Genomic DNA, 23,898 nt, shown 5'->3' on the forward strand with positions numbered 1-23,898 from the left:
GACATGTATTCCGTGTTTGATTACTGTCAGTTCAATCCCTCTTTGCATTGTGTTGAAGGGGCAAAGTTATTCTACTCATACCGTAAAGACTTTTATCAGTAAAAATGATTAACCTGACTATAATTACGTGAGGGTTTAATTATAGAACAACGCACAGGCCATGTTAGGATAATGGTTCAAGATAATCGGATATTTGTTCTGAAGAAAATGTTTTGAAGTACGAAATTACCAATTAAAAGTAAACCTGTGACAACTTGATCAAGCTTATGAATATGTAAAACTGCATAATGATGGCAGAAACACTACATGCACCGATCAACACACATTGACACACCCAGTCATCCATTCACACACACACAGGGAAAGAGTTTAACAAGTAATCAGGAACAGCAAGCGTGTGCTATTGGCTTGGGTTTCAGTATGAGGTCCACTTGCCTCCTTTTCTTGAGTGCTCCCACACTGCTCGCGGGCGTCGAGCATCTGCGTGGCGAGGCGCTAAAATAGAAATTGGTTCTATTTGTGACGCTCAACGAGCTGCAAGTCCGGCCTCTCCCATCTCCTCATAGGTTTTTAGGAGCATATACCCATGTGGGTGATTGACAGATTAACTTAGGTCCACACTCTGATAAGTTGTAGTAATTTATGTATTTTTGATTTCACCTTTATTTAACCAGGTAGGCCAGTTGAGAACAAGTTCTCATTTACAACTGCGACCTGGTCAAGATAAAGCAAAGCAGTGCGACACAAACAACAACACAGAGTTGCACATTGAATAAACAAGCGTACAGTCAATAACACAATAGAAAAAAATAAAGTCTATATACAGTGTGTGTAAATGGCATGTGAAGGTAAGGCAATAAATAGGCCATAGTAGCGAAGTAATTACAATTTAGCAAATTAACACTGGAGTGATAGATGTGCAGATGATGATGTGCAAGTAGAAATACTGATGTGCAAAAGAGCAGAAAAGTAAATAAAAACAATATGGGGATGTGGTAGGTAGATTGGATGGGCTATTTACAGATAGGCTATGTACAGCTGCAGCGATCAGTTAGCTGTTCAGATAGCTGATGTTTAAAGTTAGTGAGGGAAATATAAGTCTCCAGCTTCAGCAATTTTTGCAATTCGTTCCAGTCATTGGCAGCAGAGAATTGGAAGGATAGGCGGCCAAAGGAGGTGTTGGATTTGGGGACGGCCAGTGAGATATACCTGCTGGACCATGTGCTACGGGTGGGTGTTGTTATTGTGACCAGTGGGCTGAGATAAGACGGAGCTCTACCTAGCAAAGACTTATAGATGACCTGGAGCCAGTGGGTCTGGCGACGAATATGTAGCGAGGACCAGCCGCCTACAGCATACAGGTCGCAGTGGTGGGTGATGTATGGGGCTTTGGTGACAAAACAGATGGCAGTGTGATCGACTGCATCCAGTTTGCTGAGTAGAGTGTTGGAGGCTATTTTGTAAATGACATCGCCGAAGTCGAGGATCGGTAGGATAGTCAGTTTTACGAGGGTATGTTTAGCGACGTGAGTGAAGGAGACTTTGTTGCGAAATAGGAAGCCGATTCTAGATTTGATTTTGGATTGGTCTAGCCAGACACCTAGGTATTTGTAGATTTCCACATATTCTAAGTCGGAACCGTACAGAGTAGTGATGCTAGTCAGGCGGGCAGGTGCGGGCAGCGATCGGTTGAAGAGCAAGAATTTAGTTTTACTAGCGTTTAAGAGCAGTTGGACGCCACGGAAGGAGTGTTGTATGGCATTGAAGCTCGCTTGGAGGTTTGTTAACACAGTGTCCAAAGAAGGGCCAGATGTATACAGAATGGTATCGTCTGCATAGAGGTGGATCAGGGAATCACCCACAGCAAGAGCGACATCAATGATATATACAGAGAAAAGAGTTGGCCCGAGAATTGAACCCTGTCGTACCCCGATAGAGACTGCCAGAGGTCCGGACAACAGGCCCTCCGATTTGACACACTGAACTCTATTAGAGAAGTAGTTGGTGAACCAGGCTAGGCAGTCATTTGAGAAACCAAGGCTGTTGAGTCTGCCGATAAGAATATGGTGATTGACAGAGTCGAAAGCCTTGGCCAGGTCGATGAAGACGGCTGCACAGTACTGTCTTTAATTGATGGCAGTTATGATATCATTTAGTACATTGAGCATGGCTGAAGTGCACCAGCTCGGTCACCAGCTCGGAAACCGGATTGCACAGCGGGAGAAGGTACGGTGGGATTCGAAATGGTCAGTGATCCGTTTATTAACTTGGCTTTCGAAGACTTTAGAAAGGCAGCACAGGATGGATATAGGTCTATAACAGTTTGGGTCTAGAGTGTCCCCCCTTTGAAGAGGGGGATGACCACGGCAGCTTTCCAATCTTTAGGGATCTCAGATGATACTGGCTGAACAGACTGGTAATAGGGGTTGCAACAATGGCAGCGGATTATTTTAGAAAGAGAGGGTGCAGATTGTCTAACCAAGCTGATTTGTATGGGTCCAGGTTTCGCAACTCTTTCAGAACATCTGCTATCTGGATTTGGGTGAAGGAGAAGCTGGGGAGGCTTGGGCAAGTAGCTGAGGGGGGTGCAGAGCTGTTGGCCAGGGTAGGTGTAGCCAGGAGGAAAGCATGGCCAGCCATAGAGATATGCTTCTTGAAATTCTCAATTATCGTGGATTTATCAGCGGTGACAGTGTTACCTAGTTTCAGTGCAGTGGGCAGCTGGGAGGAGGTGCTCTTATTCTCCATGGACATTACAGTGTCCCAAAACTTTTTGGAGTTAGAGCTACAGGATGCAAATTTCTGTTTGAAAAAGCTAGCCTTGGCCTGACTGCGTGTATTGGTTCCTGACTTCCCTGAACAGTTGCATATCGCGGGGAGTATTCGATGATAGTGCAGTCCGCCACAGGATGTTTTATTGCTGGTCGCGGGCAGTCAGGTCTGGAGTGAACCAAGGGCTATATCTGTTCTTAGTTCTACATGTTTTGAAAGGGGCATGGTTATTTAAGATGGTGAGGAAATTACTTTTCAAGAACGACCAGACATCCTCGACTGACGGGATGTCCTTCCAGGATACCCAAACCAGGTCGATTAGAAAGGCCTGCTCGCAGAAGTGTTTTAGGGAGCGTTTAACAGTGATGAGGGGTGGTCATTTGACTACGGACCCATAGCGGATGCACGCAATGTGGCAGTGATCGCTGAAATCCTGATTGAAAACAGCAGCATTCATCGCCGCTTGCACGGTATGTGCACAAAACAAGACTCCTCAACAAGCTCCGGCTGGTCCCTGGTCCCACATCTCCCTGGACTTTGTCACGGTTCTTCCCCCATCTGATGGCAACACCACCATCCTGACTGTGGTGGATCGGTTTTCCAAAGCCTCCCACTTCATTCCTCTCCCCAAACTACCCTCTGCCAAGGAGACGGCCCAGCTCATGGTGCAGCACGTCTTTCAGATCCATGGACTACCAGTCGACATGGTCTCTGACCGGGGCCCTCAGTTCTTGTCTCGGTTCTGGGAGGCGTTCTGCACCCTTATTAGGTCATCGGTCAGCCTGTCCTCCGGATTCCACCCCCAGTCCAATGTCAAAGGCATAATGATTAGATTGCAGCAAAAAGCTGATTCAAGTCTTTGAAAAATGTGCACATTTTAATCAGTCTGGAGAGCACTGATTTGTCCCATGCTATTCAATGCTAATTAAATAATGGCATTTTAACAGAATAAATTGTCAGAAAGGTGACTTTCCGGGAGTGACAGGGAAGACAGTAGGTCCATATGAAGCATTCTTTGAAGTTTGTGATTGGTCGACTTGTTTCCATAGCAGCAGCAGCATTCCAGACAGACTGCTTTTTACTGTCTCTCTCCTCTCAGCAAGGTCGGCCACAGAAGGATCTGTAACTGCCACTCATCTACAGACCCTCGAGGGGAGCGTTTCCATCTCAACAAAAAGAGTTTGTGACACCCTGACCCTCCCTGTACTGTGAACAGAGCCGTCAGGGAGATGAGGGACTCAGGGCCACAGGGTTCATTATAACCAACAGCTGCGTGTGCACAATGGATCCTCCTTAGTCAAAACCTGATATGATGAATCTATCTTCTACAGTAGCTCCATCTTGCTGAGAGGATAATGTAATTACTTGAATGTGTTGTAACGTCTGAAGCTGAATTTATAATGATGTTTATACCAAGATGTTATAAGAAATCTTTATAATAAGTTCCCGAGTAAATGTTGAAATTATGCATCTCCCCATAACTGTATAACTGTACTCATTCATAAATTGTTGCTTCTGATATATGATGTAACATTGTATTGTACTAACAAATTACATTTAGTAGCAATAGCACTGCATGAAAATTGGATCACAATATACGCCATTCTCATCCCATGTCTGATTCATGCATATTCATGGCCAGGTCGCAATTGTAAATGAGAACTTGTTCTCAACTTGCCTACCTGGTTAAATAAAGGTAAAATAAAAATAAATAAAAAATATACAGTAGTGGTGCATTTGCATCACTATACATGTAGACAATAAACATGTCAAAATCTGTTGTGCTTTGCGCACCATGCATCTGTCAAATATTAATGTTTATTTCAAAAACATCTTTGGGTTGCTAGACGTTCGCGTTATATGCCCATCCACAAAGATGAGTCAATGTTGTCCACAGTTGTAAATAGCAGACAGATCAAACATGCTGATGATGAGAAATCATGGCAGAACACTTAATTGACTCTCCAGGGAATACATCAATCGATAATGTATATTGTATGTAATGCACACCTTTGGATTAGGGACAGACATTTCATGGCACTTCGCTACAGCTATGACCGGAAGGGATTTTCGTAGCAGGTTAGGAAAAACATTTTCTCTAACCCTAACCCCTTTCCTAACCTTAACCTAATGATCATATTTTCCTAACGTGTTACGAAAAAGTAACTTCTGGTCGTTACTATATCGAAGTGGCGTGAAAAGAGTTTATTTCTCTTTTGAATTATACAGTGTGTCAAATGTCGAAACTTGTTATCAAAATGCATCCTTCCCTCAGTTGCCCATAACCTATCATTACGTCAACAAGATGTGGACGTTCAAAGGGCAACTGAAGTCCCGCCTCTCCCCAATTGATTGGTTGCAGAAGCAATCCCATTGGACGTCAACCTGCCAGTTTCCTGACGAAAGCAATATTTCAGGAAAGGACATCAACGTGGTGAGAAACGTGTTATCAGGTTAACGCTTTTACTTTTCTAGGCTTGTGGTTTAAAGTTCGCGTTTAGCAGTCATATTGTTAGGACGAGTAGAGTGAACCTAAATATGTTGTAACTGTTTCAGGTCAGAGACTTTTGACCGAAAAACAAGGAAAACGTAGCTACATGCTGCTGGCTAGTTAGCTAGTATAGCTAACGTTACACGGTTTGCGTTGCTAGCTACAGTTTCAGCAAAGTTAGTTTAGTATGGTTTAAAAATGGTGGTTTCAATTAAGAGCAAGATCTCTTCATGGTCACACTGAGAATCATTAGTTACAATATATCACGTTGCCTGTTGACGGTTACCTGACGAACGCTCCATTCTCTTATGTCGAGGCTGAGTTGAGGAACGTTATTGATAACTGATTGCTCGATTTTCTAGCAACAACATTGAGTCACCATCAGTCGATACTTGTAAATTATGAAAACGCTTATGGAGCGGTCGAAATGTACACAATTGTTACTCGGATAAAAATGGCGGAGGTCGTGCTATTTAAACATTTCAATCAGGGGCAGGGTTTAGTTTTTTTCTTCATTTTGACCAGGGGAGGGTCTAGGAGGGTGTCCACATGTTCCGGTTTGTGCGGGACAGTCCTGCATTTTGGCCCTTTGTCCCATATCCAAACAATTGTCTCGCATTTTATGGGTGGCCCTAGCTTTTTCCTGCGAGATGCTTAAGTAAGTGCTATGTATGTATACTGCTCAAAAATAATGGGAACATTTAAACAATACAATGCAACTCCAAGTCAATCACACTTCTGTGAAATCAAACTATCCACTTAGGAAGCAACACTGATTGACAATACATTTCACATGCTGTTGTGCAAATGGAATAGACAACAGGTGGAAATTATAGGCAATTAGCAAGACACCCCCAATAAAGGAGTGGTTCTGCAGTTTGTGACCACAGACCACTTCTCAGTTCCTATGCTTCCTGGCTGATGTTTTGGTCACTTTTGAATGCTGGCGGTGCTGTCACTCTAGTGGTAGCATGAGACAGAGTCTACAACCCACACAAGTGGCTCAGGTAGTGCAGCTCATCCAGGATGGAACATCAATGCGAGCTGTGGCAAGAAGGTTTGCTGTGACTGTCAGCGTAGTGTCCAGACCATGGAGGCGCTACCAGGAGATGTGGAGGAGGCCGTAGGAGGGCAACAACCCAGCAGCAGGACCACTACCTCCGCCTTTGTGCAAGGAGGAGCAATGCCAGAGCCCAGCAAAATGACCTCCAGCAGGCCACAAATGTGCATGTGTCTGCTCAAACGGTCAGAAACAGACTCCATGAGGGTGGTATGAGGGCCCGACGTCCACAAGTGGGGGTTGTGCTTACAGCCCAACACCGTGCAGGACGTTTGGCATTTGCCAGAGAACACCAAGATTGGCAAATTCGCCACTGGCGCCCTGTGCTCTTCACAGATGAAAGCAGGTTCACACTGAGCCCACATGACAGTCTGGAGACGCAGTGGAGAACGTTCTGCTGCCTGCAACATCCTCCAGCATGACCGGTTTGGCGGTGGGTCGGTCATGGTGTGGGGTGGCATTTCTTTGGGGGGGCCGCACAGCCCTCCATGTGCTCGCCAGAGGTAGCCTGACAGCCATTAGGTACCGAGATGAGATTCTCAGACCCCTTGTGAGACCATATGCTGGTGCGGTTGGCCCTGGGTACCTCCTAATGCACGACCATGCTAGACCTCATGTGGCTGGAGTGTGTCAGCAGTTCCTGCAAGAGGAAGGCATTGATGCTATGGACTGGCCCGCCTGTTCCCCAGACCTGAATCCAATTGAGCACATCTAGGACATCATGTCTCGCTCCATCCACCAACGCCACGTTGCACCACAAACTGTCCTGGAGTTGGCGGATGCTTTAGTCCAGGTCTGGGAGGAGATCCCTCAGGAGACCATCTGCCACCTCATCAGGAGCATGCCCAGGCGTTGTAGGGAGGTCATACAGGCACGTGGAGGCCACACACACTACTGAGCCTCATTTTGACTTGTTTTAAGGACATTACATCAAAGTTGGATCAGCCTGTAGTGTGGTTTTCCACTTAAATTTTGAGTGTGACTCCAAATCCAGAACTCCATGGGTTGATAAATTAGATTTCCATTGATAATTTTTGTGTGATTTTGTTGTCAGCACATTCAACTATGTAAAGAAAAAAGTATTTAATAATAATATTTCATTCATTCAGATCTAGGATGTGTTATTTTAGTGTTCCCTTTATTTTTTTGAGCAGTGTGTATTAAGCTGATAATTTTTGTAATCTTATCAACACATTCAAACTCTATAACCGTCTCTTGCAGTCACGTTGCACTTATGAAAACATCATAAGGATTTGGTAGATACACCTACTGGTGATGTTGAACACTTCTCCAATCATTGTTGAGATCTGATATTCTGTGTTATATTTCTAAGAAAATGTACTTCCTAAGTTTTTGCACTGCTAGGATGGTGCATATAAAACTAGACTACACTATATTACACCCCATTGCTGCAATAACAGCCTCCACTCTTCTGGCAAGGCTTTCCACTAGATGTTGGAACATTGCTGAAGGAACTTCCTTCCATTCAGCCACAAGAGCATTAGTGAGGTTGGGCACTGATGTTGGGCGATTAGGCCTGGCTTGCAGTTGGCGTTCCAATTCATCCCAAAGGTGTTTGATGGGGTTGAGATCAGGGCTCTGTGCAGGCCAGTCAAGTTCTTCCACACCGATCAACAAACCATTTCTGTATGGACCTCGCTTTGTGCACAGGGGCATTGTCATGCGGAAACAGGAAAGGCCCTTCCCCAAACTGTTGCCTTAAAGTTGAAGCACAGAATTGTCTAGAAAGTCATTGTATGCTGTAGCGTTAAGATTTCCCTTCATTGGAACTAAGGGGCCTAGCCTGAACCATGAAGAACAGCCCCAGACCATTATTCCTCCTCCACCAAACTTTACAGTTGGCACTATGCATGGGGGCAGGTAGCGTTTTCCTGGCATCCGTCAAAACCAGATTCGTCCGTCGAACTGCCATATGGTGTAGCGTGATATATCACTCTAGAGAACACGTTTCCACTGCTCCAGAGTCAAATGGTGGCAAGCTTTACACCACTCCAGCCGATGCTTGGCATTGCGCATGGTGAGCTTAGGCTCGTGTGCGGCTGCTCAGCCATGAAAACCCATTTCATGAAGCTCCCGACAAACAGTTCTTGTGCTGATGTTGCTTCCAGAGGCAGTTTGGAATTTGGTAGTGAGTGTTGCAACCGAGGACAGACGATGTCTGACATTGAGGCAGTGCTACAACCTTTTATTGCAGAGGAGAAGTACAGTAATGTGATTATGTCACAATCAATTGACGTTCAACATTTTAACAGGTTATTAAACAACATACTATCTATAAATTAGTCAGGAGCAAACCTGTATTATTTAGGCTATAATATTATTATTATTATTATTTCAAGGCTATAGCTTGCCATTTTAAGAAATAATTTGTGAAGCGTTTGTGACGGCTATAAGCTGGCAGGAGCGCTCAGCATTTCAACAACAGCGTTTCAACACGACTATAAATGTTGCATTTAGGCTGTTAAAATGAAATTGGATTGAACCAAATGCCTTATTAGGCATACATTCATTCTACAGTGCCTTTGAATTCTCTTTTAGAAACAGGAGTTTGGCCTGTCTTTGGTTTGAGGAGCATACGTGAGCTTTTCTTGCTTAGTTTGTTCATTTAGCCTAGCAAATGCTCTTATATTCCCATGCCCTGATCACAGTCAACACATCTATTTTGTAACAACAATATCATGGAATAGAAATTATAGTTTCCCAAGTGAATCTTTTTACAAGTGCATAGACACTGAGTATACCAAACATTAGGAAAAACTTCCTAATATTGAGGTGCACCCTCCTCCCCTTTTTGCCCTCAGAACAGCCTCAATATGTCGGAGCATGGACTCTACCAGGTGTCGAAAGAACGTTCCACAGGGATGCTGGCCCATGTTGGCTCCAATCCTTCCCACAGTTGTCAAGTTGGCTGGATGTCCTTTGGGTGGTGGACCATTATTGATACACACAGGAAACCGTTGAGTGTGAAAAACCCAGCAGCGTGACACAAACCGGTGCGCATGGCACCTACTACCCTATCCTGTTCAAAGGCGCGTACATTTTTTTTGTCTTGCTGATTTACCCTCTGAATGACACATACCACTCTCCACGTCTAAATTGTCTCAAGGCTTAAAAATCCTTCTTTAACCTGCCTCCTCCCCTTCATCTACATTGATTGAAGTGTATTTAACAACTGACATCAATAAGGGATCATAGCTTTCACCTGGATTCACCTGGTCAGTCTGTCATGGAAATAGGTGTTCTTAATGTTTTGTACACTTTGTAGGCCTACTTTAAAGTATACGGCTGCTGTGTTAAAAAAAAACAAATGACGTTTTCTAATTCATTGATGATCAGATACTTCAGATGTAACTGGTTCTGTTGTCCCTTAATTCTTACAGTTGATGGACTTTAGATCTGTTCCAGACTTAGACTATCCTCTTTTTTAACAATGGCCTGTATAGAAATCACAACGTCTGGTGCTGCAGCATGCGCTCATTCGTTGTCATGATGCTCTGTTGTGGAACTTGCGTACAGTCGTGTAAAATGACATGGAATTGAATGAAATGCGTTTATAAAATGCCATTTTTTTCACGGACCGCAAATGAGATGATAGATTCATGCAGTGCTTTTACTAAAATGGTGATCATTTCACCCTTGTCTGCGGTGGTCTGCAAATCAACAATCTTCTGGCTACTTTTCCATGTAATGCTTACAAAACAAAGTTTCTAAAACTTCATATGGAAGGCTCTGGTCTGCCCTAGGAGTGAGAGTATATGGTAGGCAAGTTCTCTGCTATTCATTTTATGTTTTAATGATTTGGTATGGGGGTGGGTGTCACTTGTTTTTCAAGTGTTCAGGGAGGGTCGGGTAAAATTATATTTGACTAAATAAAGGGAGGGCCATCCATTTTTATTTCAGAGTTCAGACTTCCTCCAGGTATCCGTCATTATAAATAACATACAGTCACTTACCTTTAACCTACCTATGTTTGTCCTGTACAACTGCGGTTCTTCTGCGTGGGTGCTGAAATGCATACTTTTTAAAATAAAAATGTTGGTGGTTGTATTCAGTAAAACATTTTATTAAAAGTATGAATTTCAGCACCCCGCATAAGGGCCACAGTTATACAGGACAAACAAGTGTTTTCAGAATTTACATTTTTACAAGTATTGACTGATGGTGATAAGAGAATTGAGTTGAGCGTTCCTCAGCTAGTTGAGGATCTATCTGTTGTAATGTTAGGTCCTATGCTCTGATTCATTTATTCAAAATGAATAGTTTGACATTGGTTTGACTTTGACTGTTTTAGCATCTGACTGTTGTAATGGGTTTGACATTGTGGGGCAGAACCACCACAGAGTCATTCCACTATCTTTGGCAGGATACATCCATAACTGCCCAATATCAATTTCATAACACAGTGTAGGTTGATCCACTGGGTGGCGATCAAGATCATGTTTTTAATCCTCAGAAATGTTACACCATGTATTTTCTCTCGCTGCTGTTGATCATTCCTTGACAATGGCAGTTGTGCTTTTAATAGAGTATCTTCTTTCGAATTCCTAATTCATATTATCGTTGCGCTCTAAAATGGAGCCTGGATGCATGAGCATGATTGTCGTCATTATGGGAGATTAGCAGATAATCCCCGGATCTCTAAACTGTCACTAATTACTCTGACATTTACCCTCTCAGCGTAATTGCTCCCCTATTGAAGAGGTGCATTAATCATCATATTCTTACTACAGTACCGCCCTTTATATTTGCACAGCAGAACGGTTTGAGGGATGGCGGGTCCCACAAAGATTGCGTCATTTCGCCTGCCTCCCCTGCCCACCATTGGGGAGGTAATCAAACTGTACAACCTGCGAGCAGAGAAACAGCTGTCCCAGAACTTTCTACTGGACATGAGGCTCACAGGTGAGTCAGCTGCCTCCTCTAGCTGCAATGCACCAACACCTGGTACACTGTGTCTTCTACACAATGAGGACGCGATGGTGTTTTTCCTTCCCCCTGTTCACATCACATTTAGTGTACTGGACTGAAGTGCCCACATAGGCTTGTCCACAAGCAGCAGACACTACCGATGTGATTCTATCAGTGATGCAGTGCTGCAGATCTGATCTGGTGCCCTTGAACAAGGTTTCTGTTTTAGATAAAAGCATTAAAGAAGCATAGCCAGCTTTGCCAAGGAGAGCTGGGAGCCAGGCATATGCCTATGCTAAAATACAGTGCCACTACCCTCCTTTATTTAGCCTGCAAGTCATATACATAAGGAAGCCACTATTCTTGAATATCAGAATGTCATAATAAAAGATGCATAGTGTATTGATACAGGTAACTGCCAAAATAAAGGAAACACCAACATAGTGATTTAATAGGGTGTTGGGCCACCAAAACAGATTCAATGCTTAGGGCCCAATTACATTTATTGTATTTCCCCCCCCTGATTCTGTTTTATTAATTTTAATCTGTCTTATTTTTTCTTTCTCTTTTTCTTCAGGTTTCAGTTTACCAATTTTGGTAAATCAGATTTTTTTAAATAGAAAAATAACTAAATGTTTTAAGTCCACAACAATGATTAAACCACACTAGCCTACTGACTTGAGGTCTGGGAAAAGAAATGTGGATTTTTTTTGATTTTTGGGTGTAGGCCTAGATAACCTTTAATGTAAGTGGGCACAAGCAAGAGAGGGTTTTTTGGGTTAGCGATTCTGTGCTTATGTGACTGCAGAGTTAGCAAAACATGGCCACTGGATTGATGCAAATACTAGTTTATATTGTTGAATTCCATCTTAATGTCTGGATTCTGTCCTCATTCTCCTTTTTTACAAGGCCCTAAATGTACTTTGGCATAGATTCTATAAGTGTCTGGAACTCTTATATTGCAGAGATGCGACACCATTCCTCCTTTGTTGGTGGTGGTTGAAAACACTGTCTCAGGTGTGGCTCCAGAATCTCCATAAGTGTTCTATTGGGTTGAGATCTGGTGACTGAGACACACACACACCCTTTAAACCCCCTATGCTCCTTTGAGACCCCTTTTTCAAAGTCACTGATATCTCTTCTTTTAGCCATGGTAGCCAAAATAATGGGCAACTGGGCATTTTTATACATGACCCTAAGCATGATGGGATGTTAATTGCTTAATATACTGAGGGATCACACCTGTGTGGAAGCACCTGCTTTCAATATAGTTCGTATCCTTCATTTACTCAAGTGTTTCCTGTAATTTGGCAGTTATTTGTACATTGTTCACCTTTATTATATCCAACCCATTCCAATGTGAGTAAGTAGTACACCCTGGTCGCTGTGTGTTTTCTCAACTTGTGTAGATAAGATTGTGCGCCAGGCAGGCAGTCTGAGGGACGCCCATGTGTGTGAGGTGGGTCCTGGACCTGGAGGTCTGACCCGCTCCATCCTCAACGCTGGGGCTGCAGACCTGCTGGTGGTGGAGAAGGACAACCGCTTTATACCTGGACTAAAGGTACCTAACAGGAGAACATGCAGGAAAGGGTTGTCTTTCAAATAATTATAGAAATTAGAAACGGTAAAGTCGTTTTTAAATTCTCAAGTACCTGTAAGATGCCATGTCCGTTTCCTCAGCTCTTGTCTGAAGCAGCACCAGGGAAGCTCAGGGTTGTCCATGGTGACATACTCACATACAGAATGGACAGAGGATTCCCAGAAGTCATAACCAAGGCATGGGAGGATGGTGAGTGAGATGAAAAAGTAGAAAGGTAGATTTGTCACTTGCCTGGTTGATGGAAGTGCCTACTAGATTGCTTTATGTCTGGAACAATAAGTACATTGATTTTGTGCCATGTTTTGCAACATGCAACAGTGTTGTTGACTACATCTGTCCCTGCTCAGATCCACCGGACCTGCATATCATAGGGAACCTTCCCTTCAGTGTGTCCACTCCTCTCATCATCAAGTGGCTGGAGAACATATCCAACAGAACTGGACCCTTTGTTTACGGCCGGACCAGACTGACCCTTACCTTCCAGAAAGAGGTGGCAGAAGTATGTGTGCTGTCCAGTACTGTTTATTCTCACTCAGACGGTTTTCCTGAATTTCCATTTTTATTATTCAGCAATGATCTACTGTTCAGGGGTATAAATTATACAGACCGAATATGTTGGGTTCTCCTCTCCAGAGGTTGACAGCCAGCACAGCCAGCAGACAGAGGAGTCGTCTGTCCATCATGGCCCAGTACCTCTGTACTGTAAAGAGCTGCTTCACTATCCCAGGACGGGCCTTCATCCCCAAACCTGAGGTAGGACCCCACGCTCTGCTTTACTCTGCCCACTACACACGCACACACCATCTTGGCTGTATATCATAGATGATAATGACAATGCTCCATGGTGACAAAGTTGATGATGACAAAAATCCAGACCGCGATAAATTGACAATTATTTGCGATAATGATAAATCTGCTCTAAATTACGATCAATTATTTTTTGGGGAGGTGCTACAGCTGGGCAATATGGACAAAAAGTCATAGAACTGTTTTTTGCTCGATAACAACAAATACAATGATAATGTTTTAAATGGACAGTTACTTAGCGGCAGAGCCCGAGACCTTTTTTTTCCAGTGTCAAGTAAGACAACTGAAATGGTGGTCTATGATTTTAAAAAATTAAGCTATTTCATCGAACATATCCAGGAAATACATGATTATATTTTGATGTGCAACCTGTCAAAATTGGATCCAGAATTAGCAGACTTCTTTTTGGCATCTTTGTGCATATTGGCCTATAAGCTACACTGAGTGTACAAAACATTATGAACACCTGCTCTTTCTATGAGATAGATTGACCAGGTGAAAGCTATGATCCCTTATTGATGTCACCTGTTAAATCCACTTCAAAGCAGTGTAGATGAAGGGGACAGGTTAAATAAGGAGTTTTAAGCCTTGAGACTGTTTAGACATGGATGTGTGCCATTCAGATGGTGAAGGGGCAAGACAAACATATTGAAGTGCCATTTGAACTGGGTATGGTAGTAGGTGCCAAGCGCACCGGTTTGTGTGTGAAGAACTGCAACACTGCTGGGCATCAAAACGATACTAACTACAGCCTTCTCCAGTTGTAAATGGGTGGCGTGAACTCAATATTAAGAGGTGAGAAATGCATGATATATTCCCAGAAAGCTGTGACTTTCCTCTAGAGGTCGACCGATTAATCAGAATGGCCGATTAATTAGGGCCGATTTCAAGTTTTCATAACAATCGGAAATCAGTATTTTTGGGCGCCGATTTGCCGATTTTTAATTTTTTTTTTTTTTAACCTTTATTTAACTAGGCAAGTCAGTTAAGAAGACATTCTTATTTTCAATGACGGTCTAGGAACGGTGGGTTAACTGCCTCGTTCAGGGGCAGAACGACAGATTTTCACCTTGTCAGCTCAGGGGATCCAATCTTGCAACCTTACAGTTAACTAGTCCAATGCAATAACGACCTGCCTCTCTCTCGTTGCACTCCACAAGGAGACTGCCTGTTACGCGAATGCAGTAAGCCAAGATAAGTTGCTAGCTAGCGTTAAACTTATCTTATAAAAAACAATCAATCATAATCACTAGTTAACTACACATGTTTGATATTACTAGATATTATCTAGCGTGTCCTGCGTTGCATATAATCTGACTGAGCATACAAGTATCTAAGTATCTGACTGAGCGGTGGTAGGCAAAAACAGGCACGTAAACATTCATTCAAACAGCACTTTTGTGCGTTTTGCCAGCAGCTCTTCGTTGTGCGTCAAGCATTGCGCTGTTTATGACTTCAAACCTATCAACTCCCGAGATGAGGCTGGTGTAACCGATGTGAAATGGCTAGCTAGTTAGCGCGCGCTAATAGCGTTTCAAACGTCACTCGCTCTGAGCCTTCTAGTAGTTGTTCCCCTTGCTCTGCATGGGTAACGCTGCTTCGATGGTGGCTGTTGTCGTTGTGTTGCTGGTTCGAGCGCATGGAGGAGCGAGGAGAGGGATGGAAGCTATACTGTTACACTGGCAATACTAAAGTGCCTATAAGAACATCCAATAGTCAAAGGTTAATGAAATACAAATGGTATAGAGGGAAATAGTCCTATAATTCCTATAATAACTACAACCTAAAACTTCTTACCTGGGAATATTGAAGACTCATGTTAAAAGGAACCACCAGCTTTCATATGTTCTCATGTTCTGTGCAAGGAACTTAAATGTTAACTTTCTTACATAGCACATATTGCACTTTTACTTTCTTCAACACTTTGTTTTTGCATTATTTAAACCAAATTGAACATGTTTCATTATTTACTTGAGGCTAAATAGATTTTATTGATGTATTATATTAAGTTAAAATAAGTGTTCATTCAGTATTGTTGTAATTGTCATTATTATATAAAAAAATAAAAATAATAATAATAAAAAATATATATATATATATATATTTAAATCGGCCGATTAATCAGTATCGGCTTTTTTGGTCCTCCAATAATCGGTATCGGCGTTGAAAAATCATAGTCGGTCAACCTCTACTCTCCTCCCTGGAACTAGAACAACAGTAGCTGCTTTGAAAACTGCCTTTCCAGCAATACCCCTTTAAGCAACGGTCACATGCCTGTGCTGCTTAGAATGCATCTCTCCCTCCTCTGTGCGCACAGTGGGGAGAGGGAATGAGAGTCAGCAGGCGACAGTGAAACAGGGACAGGCAGATACTTTCAAAGTAGGAATCAACACAATGCATATATTGCCGTTGACCATATAATGGTTTTAGAACAATCTACAGAAACGTTGTGTAGCAAGTCGCAGAAAATGACCAACGTAAGCAAAATGCTTTGGAAAGAGGAAGGCCGTGTTGGTATAAGTCATTTTTTTGGTATATCGTCCCAGCTCTTAAACCTTACCCTTGTTCAAAACACTAACCGTAACTTTAACAAGCCGTTGCTTATCAACAGATAGTCTGTTAGAGCATCTACAGACGGAAAGTCCGGACTATCCACATAACGTGTGGCCCCTGTTTACTCTCTGTTCTCCTCTTCCTCCATTGCCCCCATTTCTTTGTCATTCAAGTCTTTCTGCTACTGTCACTCGACTCTTTATGAGACACGTACAGTACAAGGGTTCATTACGGCTGCGTTAAATCAATGTTGTCTCAGAAGTGTCTTCGGAATTGTGACAATTGGGTAATTATGCCTGGTGGGTATTTGAGATGCAGTGCTATCACACAGAGCAGTAATGAGAGCTCGATCCCTTTCACAGTCTTAGGTCTGTGAAACTGGTGAGGGGAATGATTATTATGTACAATTATAGGCCTAGGATACAGACTACAGAGAATGATGTTTCTCTGTTCTTGGGGGGATGGGCTTTAGGTTGGACTTGGGTCCCCTGAAGAAGTTGTCCCTCTTTGAAAGCCCTCTGTTAGTAAATATTTCATCTGTATGGAATGGATGGAGTAAGGGAAGAACAGAGGAGCAGTGAAGTGAATGAAACTAGGGCTGATTGTTCATTCTCTTAGAAGAAATAGCTTCAATGATTATTTTATCACGCTGAGGCAGCTTTTACGCTATCTCTGTGTGTTCTTGTGTGTGTGTCCGAGTGTGTCTAAATGTACACGTGCCATGCGTGTATGTGCGCAGGCCTGCGTGTATGTGGGTCTGAGTAGTATGTGTTTGTGCTGCAGTTGTTCATTTGTGCTCATGCATGGTTATGTAGGATAGCCATGATTTTAAGTTTCAGTCATTTAGCAGACGCTCTTATCCAGAGCAACTTAGTTAGTGCATTAATCTTAAGATACAGTAGCCAGGTGGGAGAATCACATATCACAGGCAAAAAAACAATTCTCAAAGTAGCTGTCAGTAGAGTCAGAGCTAGAAGGGGGGGGATCAAGGGCAAGTGCTGGCTAAGTGTTATTTATTTTTTGTGTGGGGGGGTCGAGGTGAGGAGGAGGAGGATAATTTAAGATACTGTTTGAAGAGGTAGGGTTTCAGATGTTCTCGGAAGATGGGCAAGGACTCTGCTGTCCTAGCTTCATGAGGAAGCTGATTCCACCATTGTGGTGCCAGGACAGAGAAGAGCTGAGCGGGAGCTGTCCTCCCATCGGGGTGTGAGGGCCAAGAGACCTGAGGTGGCAGAACGGAGTGCTCGGGTTGGGGTGTAGGGTTTGAGCATAGCCTGAAGGTAGGGAGGGTCAGTTCCTCTTGCTATTCCATAGGTAAGCACCATGGTCTTGTAGTGGATGCAAGCTTTCAACTGGAAGCCAGTGGAGTGTGTGGAGTAGCAGGGTGACGAGAGAACTTGAAAGGGAAGGTTGAAAAACAGGCGGGCTTCTGCGTTCTGGATAGTTGCAGGGGTTTGATGGCACAAGCGGAGAGCCCAACCAACAGCGAGTTGCGGTAGTCCAGATGGGAGAGGACAAGTGCCTGGATTAGGACCTGCGCAGCTTCCTGTGTGAGGTAGGGTCGTACTCTATGGATGTTGTAGGGCAGGTATTCCCAAACTGGGGACAATGCCATCGGGGGTACGCCAAATAAAAATGTGATACATTTTTTTTTTTTTTACGGGGCTATACATTTGGGTGAGATTTTTTCTCTCGCCTGAGTAGCCTCGTTTCACTGCCAAAAATAAAATTAAACCATCTAGTGTTCAGCGAAATAACAACACAATGTCAAATACAGGTAGCCTAGTCAAATAATTAATAAAGAGTTCCTGAATCTAGGATTACAGGGACTCTCCGCAACTATATTCAATGTGTGGGACAAAATTGAGGCTATGATTAAGAAGTTGGAGTTCTTCTCTGTCTGCATTAACAAGGACAACACACAGGTCTTTCCATCATTGTATGATTTTTTGTGTGCAAATGAACTCAACTTACGAACAATGTCAAATGTGATGTAGCGAAGCACTTGAGTGAGTTGGGTGCGAAATTACGCAGGTACTTTCCCGAAACGGATGACACAATCAACTGGATTCGTTATCCCTTTCATGCCCTGCCTCCAGTCCACTTACCGATGACTGAACAAGAGAGCCTCATCGAAAGGGCAACAAGCAGTTCTGTGAAAATTTCATCAGAAGCCACTGCCAGATTTCTGGATAGGGCTGCACTCAGAGTATCCTGCCTGATGCCCAACTACGTACCTATGTGAGAGTGGATTCTCGGCCCTCACTAGCATGAAAACTAAATACAGGCACAGACTGTGTGTGGAAAAAGACTAAGACTCTCTCCAATACAACCCAACATTGCAGAGTTATGTGCATCCTTTCAAGCACACCCTTCTCATTAACCTGTGGTGAGTTATTCACAGTTATTGATGAACAAATAAGGTTTTATATGTAAGATGGCTAAATTAAGAGAAAAGTCATTGATTATTATTTGTGTCCTGAAGAGCTCTTTGTCACTTCCCAACTCACACTCTTGTCAATTAACTGCTTCTGAGGCAGTACAGTAGTATGAGAGTACATCAGTGGGAGTTATTCGGCCAAGAAATCTACTACTGACCATATCAATGCTAAGAAGCAATGCATACGAGGTAGGATGGGTATTGGAGAGTGAAGCTGTATTGCGGACGGCTGTGTGTCTCTGTCTGGGGAGGCCTGGTGGAGCAGGGTTCGTTCTTAGATAGAGGGGAGCGTTCACATAGCCGAGCTAGACAAATCCAACACATCTAATCTAATTGGTGGTGTTATCTTGCTCTCTCTGTAGCTTTGGATCAATTCATTAATACAGATGAAGGAACATTGCTGCTGCGTAGCTGTAATTATACTTGTCAACAGTTCTAAGAAAATGTGTCACACAGAATCTGATGCCCCACACAACACACTGCTAACTCCCGTTTTTAGAAGCAGGGACCGTGTCAGCCCCCCCCTCACCTTGGTGGTGAAAATGCATTTAATAGTTGTACGCTCTAACCAACAAACAACAATTAATCAATTGAACATTTTAAAACCCAATGGAGAGAAAATGCCAATTAATTAAGTGTTTAATTTGGCAATAAGGCCTGAAGAGGTGTGGTATATGGTCAATATACCACGGCTAAGGGCTATTCTTATGCACAACGCAACACGGAGTGCCTGGTAAAGCCATTAGCCATGGTATATTGGCCATATAACACAACACCCCGAGGTCCCCTATTGCTATTATATAAACTGGTTACCAACGTAATTAAAACAGCAAAAATGAATTTCTTTTCATATCTGTCGTCTGATATACTACAGATTTTACCCAATCAGCATTCAGGGCTTGAACCACCCAGTTTATAATACATTTTAACCTGAGGGAAAGAGAGGCACATTGTAGCTGACTGGTGATTAGATGGGAGGAAACATTGAATCCATTTTACATTAGCAGCTGCTGGCCCATATTGACCTGTCGTGAGGAGATGGGCCTTATCCTTTGCATTATCTCACCTTTGGAATTAACGTACTGGCTACCTCTGTAACGTTGGCTGTAACGTTTAGACAGGCAGCGCAATTCTGATATATTTTTTAAACTATTTGGTCTTTTGACCAATCAGATTAGCTCTGGAAAAAGATCTGATGTGATTGGTCAAAAACCCTATTAGTGGAAAAAATGTCAGTTGCGCTGCCTGTCTAAACGTAGACAATGTTACAGAGGTAGCCAGTGCGGTGGTGAATGGCGATACAGGTCATTTGTACATTTTTAAATTACACTACCGTTCAAAAGTTTGGGGTCACTTCGAAATGTCCTTGTTTTTGAAAGAAAAGCACATTTCTTGTCCATTTTAAAATAACGTCAAATTGATCAGAAATACAGTGTAGACATTGTTAATGTTGTAAAGGACTATTGTAGCTGGAAACGACAGTTTGCGCTGTTCTGTGAAGGGAGTAGTACACAGCGTTGTACGAGATCTTCAGTTTCTTGACAATTTCTCACGTGGAATTGCTTTCATTTCTCAGAACAAGAATAGACTGACGAGTTTCAGAAGACTTGTCTTTGTTTCTGGCCATTTTGAGCCTGTTATCGAACCCACAAATGCTGATACTCCAAATACTCAACTAGTCTAAAGAAGGCCAGTTTCATTGCTTCTTTAACCAGAACAACAGTTTTCAGCTTTGCTAGCATAATTGCAAAAGGGTTTTCTAATGATTAATTAGCCTTTTAAAATGATAAACTTGGATTAGCTAACACAACGTGCCATTGGAACACAGAAGTAAGTGATGGTTGCTGATAATGGGCCTCTGTACGCCTACGTAGATATTCCATTAGAAATCAGCCTTTCCAGCTACAATAGTCATTTACAACATCAACAGTATCTACACTGTATTTCTGATCAATTCGATGTTATTTTAATGGACAAAAAATGTGCTTTTCTTATAAAAAACAAGGACATTTCTAAGTGACCCCAAACTTTTGAACCGTAGTGTACATTTTTATGTTCAGAAAAAAACAAATGGTTTTATTGGCTTAATGGAAAGCACATGAAGTACATTAATGGCTGTATCTGATTAATATTCTGACGGAGGGTCAAGGAGTTTGTGACCTCAGCTGCAGAGACCGGAGATCATGTGACACTGTTGTGGTCATTTGCCTTCAACATCATAGCGTGTTGTTTTTCAGCCAACCCTGCTTTTCTCACTGCCTTACTTAAAATTGAGGTTGATTTGTATGAAGAGTGGAAAACATATCAGCGAGACTTGCCCATCCATTTCATCCTCTCTTCTAGCCTGCACAGTTCTTTCCTGGCAGAATGTGATTAAAATCTGCCTGTAATTGACGGCTCTATAAGTCTAAGAGCCACTCCATCACGTCCTAGAGTGCTGCTTCTCCACAGTAGACCCCCAGGCCTCCAAGCTCCACACACAGCCCTGCATGAGGAAAGGGTAGGACAGAGATTTAGAGATGGAGAGAATGGGAGGTGGAGAGGGAGTGGGGGAGACAGAGCAGTAGGAGTTGGAATGCTGCGGCTTGCAGTCAGTGTGTCCTCCACATGCCGTAGGAGAGGAGAACGCCCGGAGACAGATTCATGACGTTGATGGAACTGAAGGGAGAGTGAAGCGGACCTCCAGCAGATGGTTGTCTGGGGCCGTCACCAGCCACCCTGAGTAATAGGAAACCCACAGTCTCTGTCTCTGAGGGGGAGGGCCGTACAGATGTTTTCCTTGTACACAGCCCCTACTGAGGACCACGGGCCATATGACTGCTGGTGAAATGAATACTGCTCGCTCTGCATTGTGGATCTCTTGTGGCTCATTGGTGTCAGATACTGAGATTTGGCCAATGAAGAGCCATTCCAGACTGCCATAGATGCAGATTCCATATGCTGTTCACCATAAATGTATTGTATACTGAACATAAATATGATTTCACTGAGTCAAAGTAAGTAAATCAGTCAATTGAAATTAATTCATTAGGCCCTAACCTATAGATTTCACATGACTGGGCAGGGGTGCAGCCATGGGTGGGCCTGGAAGGGCATAGGCCCACCCACTAGACAGCCAGCCCTACCCACTGGGGAGCCAGGCATAGCCAATGAGTTTTCCCCCACAAAAGGGCTTTATTGCAGACATACAGTGCCTTGCGAAAGTATTCGGCCCCCTTGAACTTTGCGACCTTTTGCCACATTTCAGGCTTCAAACAAAGATATAAAACTGTATTTTTTTGTGAAGAATCAACAACAAGTGGGACACAATCATGAAGTGGAACGACATTTATTGGATATTTCAAACTTTTTTAACAAATCAAAAACTGAAAAATTGGGCGTGCAAAATTATTCAGCCCCTTTCAGTGCAGCAAACTCTCTCCAGAAGTTCAGTGAGGATCTCTGAATGATCCAATGTTGACCTAAATGACTAATGATGATAAATACAATCCACCTGTGTGTAATCAAGTCTCCGTATAAATGCACCTGCACTGTGATAGTCTCAGAGGTCCGTTAAAAGCGCAGAGAGCATCATGAAGAACAAGGAACACACCAGGCAGGTCCGAGATACTGTTGTGAAGAAGTTTAAAGCCGGATTTGGATACAAAAAGATTTCCCAAGCTTTAAACATCCCAAGGAGCACTGTGCAAGCGATAATATTGAAATGGAAGGAGTATCAGACCACTGCAAATCTACCAAGACCTGGCCGTCCCTCTAAACTTTCAGCTCATACAAGGAGAAGACTGATCAGAGATGCAGCCAAGAGGCCCATGATCACTCTGGATGAACTGCAGAGATCTACAGCTGAGGTGGGAGACTCTGTCCATAGGACAACAATCAGTCGTATATTGCACAAATCTGGCCTTTATGGAAGAGTGGCAAGAAGAAAGCCATTTCTTAAAGATATCCATAAAAAGTGTTGTTTAAAGTTTGCCACAAGCCACCTGGGAGACACACCAAACATGTGGAAGAAGGTGCTCTGGTCAGATGAAACCAAAATTGAACTTTTTGGCAACAATGCAAAACGTTATGTTTGGCGTTAAAGCAAAACAGCCCATCACCCTGAACACACCATCCCCACTGTCAAACATGGTGGTGGCAGCATCATGGTTTGGGCCTGCTTTTCTTCAGCAGGGACAGGGAAGATGGTTAAAATTGGTGGGAAGATGGATGGAGCCAAATACAGGACCATTCTGGAAGAAAACCTGATGGAGTCTGCAAAAGACCTGAGACTGGGACGGAGATTTGTTTTCCAACAAGACAATGATCCAAAACATAAAGTAAAATCTACAATGGAATGGTTCAAAAATAAACATATCCAGGTGTTAGAATGGCCAAGTCAAAGTCCAGACCTGAATCCAATCGAGAATCTGTGGAAAGAACTGAAAACTGCTGTTCACAAATGCTCTCCATCCAACCTCACTGAGCTCGAGCTGTTTTGCAAGGAGGAATGGGAAAAAATGTCAGTCTCTCGATGTGCAAAACTGAGAGACATACCCCAAGCGACTTACAGCTGTAATCGCAGCAAAAGGTGGCGCTACAAAGTATTAACTTAAGGGGGCTGAATAATTTTGCACGCCCAATTTTTCAGTTTTTGATTTGTTAAAAAAGTTATAAATATCCAATAAATGTCGTTCCACTTCATGATTGTGTCCCACTTGTTGTTGATTCTTCACAAAAAAATGCAGTTTTATATCTTTATGTTTGAAGCCTGAAATGTGGCAAAAGGTCGCAAAGTTCAAGGGGGCCGAATACTTTCGCAAGGCACTGTAAATACTCCTCAGATGATCCCACAAGTGAAGAATAGAGATGTGGAGGTGGCGTGGTTACACGTGGTCTGCGGTTGTGAGGCTGGTTGGACGTACTACCAAATTCTCTAAGATGACATTGGAGACAGTTTATGGTAGAGAAATGAACATTAAATTCTCTGGCAACAGCTCGGGTGGACATTCCTGCAGTCACGCTCCCTCAACTTGAGACATCTATGGCATTGTATTGTGTGACACATCAACCAGCATCAAGGGGCAGGGCAATTTGTGACTTGTTTTAGTAATCAGTGGCTGTATTGGAGGGGGAGTGGTTTCATCTCTTTTCTGAGTGTTTATAACCAGCTTCTCAAGCGCCATCTCGTGTGCTTCATTCTATAGCTAGAGGACTCCTGATATCTCCAGGAGTGAAAAGTATATAATTTTGTCTTTATCTGTTGT

General features: G+C 43.0%; 1 protein-coding gene across 4 annotated transcripts in view; it reads left to right on the top strand.

The window, feature by feature from the left end:
• Nucleotides 1–5,103: 5,103 nt before the first annotated feature.
• Nucleotides 5,104–23,898, top strand: part of tfb1m (transcription factor B1, mitochondrial) — a 47,030-nt gene continuing 28,235 nt past the window's right edge. Inside the window, exons 1-6 of one of the 4 annotated variants that reach the window (XM_036962817.1) lie at nucleotides 5,104–5,206; nucleotides 11,101–11,246; nucleotides 12,662–12,813; nucleotides 12,933–13,041; nucleotides 13,200–13,351; nucleotides 13,486–13,605. In XM_036962817.1, coding sequence (XP_036818712.1) covers nucleotides 11,114–11,246; nucleotides 12,662–12,813; nucleotides 12,933–13,041; nucleotides 13,200–13,351; nucleotides 13,486–13,605 — 666 coding nt within the window. In that variant the 5' untranslated portion in view covers nucleotides 5,104–5,206; nucleotides 11,101–11,113. Of the gene's footprint in view, nucleotides 5,226–11,097; nucleotides 11,247–12,661; nucleotides 12,814–12,932; nucleotides 13,042–13,199; nucleotides 13,352–13,485; nucleotides 13,606–23,898 lie in introns of all 4 variants that reach the window. The other 3 variants (XM_036962815.1, XM_036962814.1, XM_036962816.1) reach the window with 3 other exon arrangements.

This window comes from Oncorhynchus mykiss, chromosome 25 (genome assembly GCF_013265735.2).
Source record: "Oncorhynchus mykiss isolate Arlee chromosome 25, USDA_OmykA_1.1, whole genome shotgun sequence".
Taxonomy (NCBI): domain Eukaryota; kingdom Metazoa; phylum Chordata; class Actinopteri; order Salmoniformes; family Salmonidae; genus Oncorhynchus; species Oncorhynchus mykiss.